Raw genomic sequence first — 10,750 nt, forward strand, 5'->3', positions numbered from 1 at the left:
CCCTGTCTTTTTTTACCGATTGTTGTGCACTTTTTATTTGTATTCATCTACTTATTGTCTATTGATTAGCTTTCTATTAATTAGCTTTGGTACTGTCCACATGACAAATACACTTTGATTTGATTTGTCAGTGATGTTTATAAGACTACTGAGACAGTAGAGGGACCATAGAGACATGTAATACAATAGAGTGGGTGATGTCAAAGACCTGCGCAGCTCTAGAATGTGCTGATAATGGCAGCCATTTTGGTCAGGTCTATTTATTTATATGGGAAGGACACTACTAGATATTAGACACCACTCTTACCACTGTTACAGAGCACAGACCTCAGACCTGTGAGTGTAGAATGCTGAGGGCTTTTCTCCACCAGGAGCTAAAAACTCTAAGTAAAGTAAGTATAGTCAGAGGGGACCTCAACGGGGCAGAGAAGGTACCAGTAATTAGGTTCCATATAAAACAGTGGCCAGAGCCAGCCAATATGGATAATAACAGGTATGGGGCTGACAGTATATTTGGCTTTTGGTGCTAATGGGAAGTATGGCTTATATTTGGCTAACGGTCTAGGCTATAGCAACGCCAAGGTCATAGGTTAAATTCCCACCAGGATCACATAAACATACTAACAATGTATGCTCTCACTGCACAGTCACTTGGGGGTAGGGGTGGGGTACTCATATCGGTTGGTTTCTTTGTGAGTGGGTAGGAACAGAGAGCATTCCCTGCTGGGCAAAAACGACAGCGTGCTCATTTGGCAGTGAGCGGAGAGCCGCAGACTCTGGCCACTGAAGGGTTCTATACCATCCCCTTCTATTCAACATAATATACAGCATATCATATATATCATCAGCATATCCATAGCTAAGATGATAGAGAGTGAGTGTAACATAGATGTAAGATAGAGAAAATGTGTGTCTGTTTTCAGGATGACGAGGTTGCTAAATGTTAATCAAGTTTGTGAGTCATGAACCTACGTGAGTCATGAACCTATGTGAGTCATGAACCTATGTGAGTCATGAACCTATGTGAGTCATGAACCTATGTGAGTCATGAACCTATCTGAGTCATGAACCTATGTGAGTCATGAACCTATGTGAGTCATCTTCAGCTATGTGTCTGTTGTGGTCATATCATAGGCTATGTGCACCATGTGAGTTTTGTTGTGACTGTGTAGGCGTGTGGCTACACCGTGTGGCGTTACCTAGGTTGACCGTCAGGCGGACGCGGCCGGTCTCCAGCTCCAGGCGCAGCGTGTCGGCACTGTCACGTGACGTTGTGGCCATCAGCACGCCATATGCCCGTTGAGAACGGAACCGTAGGCGACGTCTTCCGCTTCTGTGTGCATCACCACCGGCAACTGGATCTTCATGAACTTACTCCGTCATAACTCAGGATGGTCGCATCTGGGAGGAGGAACGGAGAGGGGGAGGGGGGGAGAGATGGCAGGAGAGCAAGGGGAGGTGAGGAGAGAGGGGGATGGAAAATGGAGGAGAGTAAAGGGGAGGAGAGAGGGTGATGGGGAGGAGAGCGGGGGAGAGGAGAGAGGGGATGGGAAATGGAGGAGAGTAGGGGGAGGAGAGGAGAGAGGGTGATGGGGAAGGAAGACGTCGGGGGGAGAGGAAAGAGGGAGATGGGAAGGAGGGGAGAGTAGGGGGAGGAGAGCAGGGGGAGGAGAGGAAAGAGGGATGCAGATGAGAGCAAGGGGAAGAGGAGGAGAGGAGGAGAAGAAAGAGGGAGGAGAGTAGTGGGAGAGGAGAGATAGCGAGAAGAGCGATAAATAAATATATTGTTGAGATATGAACATTTGCTATGTTATAAAATCTAAGTAAAGTAAGTCAGCTATCAATTCTACTTGAAAATAAACAGACTATTAACACAACATGGGTTATGTTTGTTGCTGCTTATACCAAGGGCCTTGGATCAAGAGCTCTCAGGCACAGTCCCAGATTCCCACCAACCAGTATATATTCATGTGTTTCGAAGTCCATGCTCATCCACCACATGTATTTGAAGGTGACAAGACCTTGACTGAATACATAAACAGTCTCAAAACCTCAAAGGCTCTTCAGACTGAAGAGATCCTCCTGGACCCATTTGGAGACACGGTTAGACAGCCTTACAGGATTTTGCAGTCAGAGCAAAACCACCACACCACCACTCTAATGGTCAATCAACCTTGAGACAAAAATGAAGATGGGGTATAAAGACAGGGAAATGACTATGTCTTGGGCTCAAGGATTTCAAATGAATTCAAATAGTATTTGAACACAGGCAGCTGTTTCCTCTACACACTAAAAACAAATGGTTCTATATAGTGCCAAATAAGGGTTATTTGACTTGTAACCACAGCAGAACCCTTTTTGAGGCTATACAGTATGGAACCTTTTTTTGAAGGTTCTATATTGACCCATGCTCATAAGGTTCTAAATGGAACCTGTATAGTGTTATAAATAACAGATTACTAAGGTTCTATAATGAACCATAAAAAAAAAGCTATATTTAGCACCCAAAAAGCATTCTGCTATGGTTACAACCCTCTTTGGAGCTATATTGAAGGATTTTTTGATGGTTCTTCATAAAACCTTTGTGGAGAATGGTTCTATAAAGAACATAGCCACGGGAAGTATTTTTTTAAACAAATATTATTAGAAAAATAAATGATTTACAAATATATATAATAATAATAATATCACAAAAATAGTGCACTGGGCCTTTTACTAGTATTAGCGGACAGATATATAGACGTCTTTAGCAAGGGCCCCAAAAAGCTTCAGCATCTCTACTTTGGCAAAAAAAAAGTTATATAATTAAGAATAGGATCTTGCAGGATTCAATAGCTGGAATTGTAAGAGTTGTTGCCCTGTCCCTTTCTCTGCCATTGTCATTCGAATGCAATCCAGAAACAACAAAACCCAGTACTCAATAATTTACATCAAAAGGTGCAAAGATATGGACAAAGACACTATACAAATGAAATATTTGTTTTGCTCAAATAACATGGAAAACAACCACTTTTTGTGCAGTATTCATTTAACATCCTTACACACCACTTAATGTAAATGCACATTACTGTACTGTACCTAGGCTGGTCATCTAGGTTTGTACCTGTAGACTTTCCATCACCATGAAGAAAAACAATGCACAATACAGTAATTGAGWACATTGAGACATCAAGTGGTTTGTGATGATGTGTTGTGATGATGTGGCTCAGTTGGTAGAGCATTGTTCTTGCAATGCTAGAGTTGTGGGTTTGATTCCCACAGGGAAGAAGTATATACCTGTATGCACTCACTGCTGTAAGTTGCTGTGGATAAGAGCGTCTACTTCAATGGAAAAGGAATGAATCGACCGTTTCAGTTTTCACATAGAAATAAGTTGCATTTGCAAAGTATTTCAAGGAACTGGAAAACAAATATCAGTATTAAAAAACAGTATTATCAGATAAACTGTTTTGTACAGGTAATTATCAGACTCAAGTTACAAATGCTGGTAAACACTCCAATACATTTAGTTAAAAAAATATCCCAAAAGTAGTGCACTGGGCCTTTACTAGTCCAGTATTAGAGGACCGATATAGAGGTCTTCAGAGCAGGCAATTTGATTTATTCTGAATCAAGTGTGCTAGCTCTGGAACGACTGGGGGTCCATCATGAGAGAACTGAGAACTTCTGGCTTAGTCAACCGTTCTCAAGGCCATACGTGAGTCTTTCACAAGACACCATCAATGGCTATAGTCAAATATAACATGTAATAGCGTCACACAACAGATTAGATCAACTGGAACGACACTATCAGTCATGGTTGCACAAAAAGACCTGTACAGAAACCACACCCCAACATATTTGAATGAGCCGCTGCCCCTACCTTTGAATAATTAATAGAGAGGAAAGAACCCCTTTTTGAATTGCAAAGAACCATTGAAGGGCTCAAAGGGATATATGGGTTTGTATGGTTCCACATAGTACCATCAACCTTCCCAACGAAACCCTTGAGGAACTCTCCTTTTTTAGTGTACAACGATGCTGGGCAGATTGTTTAACACTGAGGGAAGAGAGTGTAACAGCATTCCCAGTAACCAAACAAACTAGAACCCAATAACAAAACCATTAGTGCCTCAGAAAGACAGAGGGAGAGGTAAGGGATGAGAGGAGATAACAGGATGCCAATGTTACACACACACACACACACACACACACACACACACACACACACACACACACACACACACACACACACACACACACACACACACACACACACACNCACACACACACACACACACACACACACACACACACACACACACACACACACACACACACACACACACACACACACACACACACACACACAACCTCACCACAGGTTCGTCGTCAAACACACCTCATGTCACATCCATCCCCCATGGGATGACTCCGCCGCTCCGACACAATCCCTCACCCAAATCCAATTTCTCCCTCCTCTCCTCCCCCTCGCCACCTCCCATCCTGGGGTACGCTTCAGGTGACAGGGACAGTGTGACAAATGAGGGCTCGCCGCTAAACTGTCTGTCTCCCGCCTGGCTGCTAAAGCAAAGTGTGTGTGTGTCTATGTGTGCGTGTGTGCATGGTGCATGCGTGCTTAATTTGTAGAACCGTGGTTCCGTTGGTAACGTTTGATAACTGGCCCAAAAGGCCCCCAAAAATTGTCAAAGACTCCAGTCACCCAAGTCATAGACTGTTCTCTCTGCTACAGCACGGCAAGCGGTACCAGAGCGCCAAGTCTAGGACCAAAAGGCTCCTTTACAGCTTCAACCCCCAAAACTGCTGAACAATTAATCAAATAGCCACCCAAACTATTTACATTGACACCCGCCCCCCTTTGTTTTTACACTGCTGCCACTCGCGGTTTATTAGCTATGCGTAAGTAAGTAAGCTCTTCACCTGTTGCATTCGGCGCATGTGACAAATAAAATAAGATTTGATTTGATTTAAAAAATATAATACGCCTACCTTCTAACGGTTGGAGCTATTAGCGACTATAACCCATCCCTGAAAGATAAGACTCTCAGGAACACGTACGTGTTTCCATCTACAACACACCCAAGCTGAGAAGGACTAGTTAGAAGGGAGAGTGATGCATTTGCACAGAATCACTCTGGGAAATGAATTGATTCTCACAAAAGATCATACAAAGATATTGCTCAATGATTATCATCATCCCTGATGTTTTTCTGAACTTTCCAATCCCTTTCTGATGCATTTAAATTACTCAAAAGAATATACTTCATTCAAATTTGGTATTAGCCTACCTGATTTGAGATAATGGAAATAATGCCCGATTCATCAAATTATGTTTTACACATTTGTTTCTGATACCCCCAAGTCCTAAAATAGAAAATGACATAGCTTGATGGTCCATGTTAATAGTAGGCTATCCTAAATATCATGTGTGAATCCATTTGATATCATGAATGAATCAATTTGACTTTGTGACCTCAGAAATATTAGTGACAACCTCTGACATAGAGGGTATAAATGGGATAAAGATTGGGTATTATTACTGCTAGAAATGACCCATTACAACAAGAACGCTGTTTGGATGGGCTAGTAAGTAAAATTAGGCAGTGTGTGGAAGTCTGCAAGGGCATATCATGCAGGTCTACTTTCCAATGGGATTGTTTATTATACTTATATCGCAAATCTGATATTCTCTCCTTTTCGCACCACTTTACTAAATTGTCCTGATTCCCCTTTCTTGAAGTTAGACGCTATCTCTCACCTCAGCCAAAAAGATAGTCCTTTATCCTCTTCACCATGGTAACGATCTATCTCTCATTCACTTTGAGTCACTCCAGGAAGGTACAGCGAGAGAGAGAGATAAATAAAGAGGGGCAAGAGAAAGAGAAGGGAGAGAGAAGAGAGAGAGCGAGGCAGAAGGGAGAGAGAAGACAGAGAGAGAACGAGAGAGAGATAGAAAGAGGGGAGAGAGAAAGAGAAGAAAGAGAGAGAGAGAGAATGAGAGAGAGAGCAAGAGGGGAGAGAGAACGATAAGGGAGAGAGAGAGGGAGAGAAAGAAGGGATAGAGGAGAGAGAGAGAGAGAGAGAGAGAGAGAGAGAGAGAGCAGAAGTTTCTGCAGTCACTCATCTCTGTCTGCTCACATCTCCTCTCTATCAGATGTCTCTCTACATGGTACATGGTACCAGGTACAGGCACTAACCATGTTTAAGTCAACATCCATTTTCCTTCCTCACTCACACATATTTCCCTCATATGTCTTATTGGATTAGCTGTCCATATGACCTGTGAAATTGCCATGGCATTGCATTTATATTCATACATCTGTGGTACATTCTATTGAACTAGACCTGAATGAATATATCCTACTGTACATGTAACCATAATGACCACAGGTATTCTCATTTTCCTCTCTGTCTACGGCAAGCCACAGACAACAATCCAAATGATTAATGTGATGTTTACTTGTGTCGAGAATGCCTATGAGTTCTTTCACAATTACAGAGAATTGTAGAGTTACACAATGGTGCTCTGTATTCTAATACTGGGCCGTTGTCAGCCCTAGCTAGATAAAAACAAGTAATCACAATCTGAGTGAAATCAAAATCTGAATAAATTCATAAACATTGCATCTCATCCAGGGATTCGTCCCAAATGGCACCTTATTCCTTATACAGTGCACTAGTGTTGATAGGTGCTGGTCAAAAGTAGTGCACTAAATAGGGTGCCATTTGGGACACGACATAGGACTCTGTCGTCTCTGTTGAGATGCGTATAACAGGCTGTCAGGCAGCTAGCAGCGTAAATAAGAAATTCTGAGAACGATGTGGAAATATGAAATCTGACATGTGAGAGCATCATTATCAAATGCAAAGTGGGCACCTGTCAAACATCCATTGTTGGAGCAGCACTCACTTCATTTTTAATGCCACACAACCATGTGTAATATCAAAATAAAGCAGGGGGATTGAAGCTGAAACGGAGCAAGTAGCGACCAACTCACTGTCTGCTTTAAGACAAGCAGAACCTGTTAAGGGGAGGAGAGGAAGAGGTGTGGAGGACAATATGGTAAGCATCTATTCTCGCCGTTTTGTAAGTGTGTGTGTGTGTGTGTGTGTGTGTGTGTGTGTGTGTGTGTGTGTGTGTGTGTTGTGTGTGACACCTCACGCTCTCTTGATTTAGACGAAAACAAGGAGGACGCAACAACATCTAGCTAGGGGACAGACTGCTTTAGAGAAACAAATTAGGCAGTAATCTTAACAAGGGGAACATGGTTGAGGTACCTCTCCACCATCTCCTCTCTCTCTTCCCTCTCTCTCATTTTCTCACCCTCTCTCCCTGCCCCCCCCCCCCCCATCTCTCTCCCTTCCTCCCTTGAGTGGAGGTTTGCAAGAGGGTGAGCCAAGTTGTCACCCGCATGTCAAAGCCACACCTATAGCACCACCAGGCCTGATCCACCCAATCCAATTCAACTATCGCCGAATTACAGTCGCCAAGGGGCTTTGGAGAAATGTATGTTCAACATTCATAACAAACAGCAAGAATTGGACCACAGCATCATTCATTATTCAGCCTGCTTATGTCTCCAGTCTTTCTCCAGACCCCTGTCTCTGAATATCTTATGTCTCCAGTGTTTCTCCAGACCCCTGTCTCTGAATATCTTATGTCTCCAGTCTTTCTCCAGACCCCTGTCTCTGAATATCTTATGTCTCCAGTCTTTCCCAGACCCTGTCTCTGAATATCGTATGTCTCCAGTCTTTCTCCAGACCCCTGTCTCTGAATATCTTTGTCTCCAGTCTTCCCAGACCCCTGTCCTGAAATCGTATGTCTCCAGTCTTTCTCCAGACCCCTGTCTCTGAATATCGTATGTCTCCAGTCTTTCTCCCAGACCCCTGTTCTCTGAATATCGTATGTCTCCAGTCTTTCTCCAACCCCTGTCTCTGAATATCGTATGTCTCCAGTCTTCTCCAGACCCCTGTCTCTGAATATCGTATGTCTCCAGTCTTTCTCCAAGACCCCTGTCTCTGAATATCTTATGTCTCCAGTCTTTCTCCAGACCCCTGTTCTCTGAATATCGTATGTCTCCAGTCTTTCTCCAGACCCCTGTCTCTTGAATATCGTATGTCTCCAGTCTTTCTCCAGACCCCTGTCTCTGAATATCGTATGTCTCCAGTCTTTCTCCAGACCCCTGTCTCTGAATACTTATGTCTCCAGCAGTAGCGGTGCATGGGTAAAATCACTGGGGATGCCAAGCCCCCCCCCCCCCCCGCTACCGTGATATATAGGCCTAAAGGCCGAGACAATAAGGAAACACAGTGGCAGAATAAATTCAACCACACCTGTTTTATCACAAAACCGGTTAGCAACCTCTGTCCAGTGAAGTCCACAAAGCTTATTAATGTACAGTAACAGACAGTTACATGACATACAGCATGGTCAAGCAAGTTAATGTTTCTGACATTTTCAGACCAATAAACAACTATTGATTTAGAACCACACAGAGTTACCACAAGTCACAAAGAAAACAGGAGCTGCCTCCACTATTCCAGCACCATTTCAACTTCAACATTTCAACATCATCAAATCACCTCGGCTTAGTCTAATACAGTGACAACTAAAAGATACCAAAAACAAGTTAGTCCAATCAACTTAAGCTAAATATGATTTGACTGTCCATGGTTGCTGTGTACGTCTGAGTGTGTGTGTCTGTGCGCGTTCGTGCAAGTAGAAAAACATGTTGAATCACCCTACTTGCAGAGAAACGTCAATTTCATCCTCCTCTCCTTCATGTCCTAGGTTACCTGGCTAAAATGCTTGCTCACTTGCCTAACTTCCATTCATGGGCAACGTTAGCTAGTTAACATTAGCCTTCTAAATCTAGCTACATATTGAACTTCCATCCTCTCAGGCCAAGGGCACAACAATGTATGAATTAATGGTTGGATCAGAATTATCGTTATAATCATTGGCCAGTACGGAGAATTAAGTAAAAGCTCAAGTCCAAATCCATATCTCTATCCGTAGCTAATTTAGGAAAGGGCCAATTTTAATTAGCTGGCTAGCTAGCCACCAGAGGACAACAACACAAGGAGATGAAACAATTCAAATTGTTCTGTCAATGACGTATGCTCTCAATGGGATTTGATAGGAGAGACACCAAATCCAAGCTGGTTTCCCTTTACATTTTTTTTTGGTGCGCCAGGACCATTCACAGTTTAGCTCGCTCAGTTTAGCTCAACTCTGATTGGCTATTATTTTATACATTTTTTGTCAAGGGATTCCAGATGCTTGCTGGCTTCCCTTGCTTTCAATGCTACGGGCGACAACAATTTCATAGTCGTTTGGACCAGACAACATCAGATAGATGGCCAACACGCAGAGACATAGAGGGTGGCTGTTTTACTCGCTCAGATGCTTTCTCCTGTGAGATACATTCAGCCTCTTGCAAATTGAAGGAAAATTATGAAACAAAGAGACGAAAAATTAATACATGTTATTTATTTATTTTAAATTGGGGGGGGGGTCAATTGTTTTAGGAAGCCTGGCTTCCTTTGGCATCCATGAATACACGCCACTGGTCTCCATTCTCCAGTGTTTCTCCAGACCCCTGTCCTGTCTCTGAATGTCTTATGTCTCCATTCTCCAGTGTTTCTCCAGATCCCTGTCTCTGAATATATTGTATGTCTCCATTCTCAGTGTTTCTCCAGACCCGTCTCGGACGTTCTTATGTCTCCATTTCTCCAGTGTTTCCTCCAGGACCCCCGTCCTGTCTCTTGAATGTTCTTATGTCTCCATTCTCCAGTGTTTCTCCAGACCCCTGTCTCGGAGTGTCTTATGTCTCCATTCTCCAGTGTTTCTCCAGACCCCTGTCTCGGAGTGTCTTATGTCTCCATTCTCCAGTGTTTCTCCAGACCCCTGTCTCTGAATATCTTATGTCTCCATTCTCCAGTGTTTCTCCAGACCCCTGTCCTGTCTCTGAATGTCTTATGTCTCCATTCTCCAGTGTTTCTCCAGACCCCTGTCTCTGAATATCTTATGTCTCCATTCTCCAGTGCTTCTCCAGACCACTCAGACTGAATATCTTAGTGTACACTACTGAGGAAGGAGGAAGTAGACAGACTGGCTGGTAAATTTAGAGAAGATAGAAACAACTTGCCAACTTGGTGGAAAGATTGACAGAGAGAGGAGGAGAGAGAGAGCGAGAGAGAGAGAGGGGAGAGAGAGGGGGGGAGAGATAGAGATATGCTGGTTCATTGGATTTTTTAAATCTATCATTATCAACAGATTGATGGAAACATGGAGAGACATGGAGAATATTGCCAGTTCCAAGGCCAGAGAGGTGGCTATTATCCTGGGCCAAAATCTAATGTGGCCCCCCCCCCCTGCCTGGAGCTGAGTCTGTAGAACAGCTTTATCTGAGCCCTGCTGCCTGTAGAAGACCACTGTCAGGATATGGCACTGTCAAGTCCACTCACTGTAGAGGAGACTACACTACACTGTCCAATCAACCACACACACAGACACACACACACCTTTTAGGAAAATGTTTTAATGAAGCAGACATCAATTTTATCTTTCCCGGCCTGTACGCATCCTAAATGTCCTCCTGAACTCATCCGAAATGTCCTCCTGAACACATCCTAAATGTACTCCTAAATAATTTCCTCCTGAACACATCATACATGTCCTCTTGAACACATCATAAATGTCCTCCTGAATGCATCCTAAATGTCCTCCTGAACACATCCTAAATGT

The 10,750-nt window shown here is 43.3% G+C and overlaps 1 protein-coding gene across 1 annotated transcript in view; it reads right to left on the reverse strand.

The window, feature by feature from the left end:
* LOC111968067 (neurexin-1a-like) overlaps positions 1-10,750 on the reverse strand; it is a 594,370-nt gene that overhangs the window by 352,345 nt on the left and 231,275 nt on the right. Inside the window, 3 exon segments of the mRNA XM_070444976.1 lie at positions 1,200-1,319; positions 1,322-1,375; positions 1,378-1,401. Of these exon segments, the coding sequence (XP_070301077.1) occupies positions 1,200-1,319; positions 1,322-1,375; positions 1,378-1,401 (198 nt within the window).

This window comes from Salvelinus sp. IW2-2015, linkage group LG8 (assembly GCF_002910315.2).
Source record: "Salvelinus sp. IW2-2015 linkage group LG8, ASM291031v2, whole genome shotgun sequence".
In the NCBI taxonomy this organism is placed as follows: Eukaryota; Metazoa; Chordata; class Actinopteri; order Salmoniformes; family Salmonidae; genus Salvelinus; species Salvelinus sp. IW2-2015.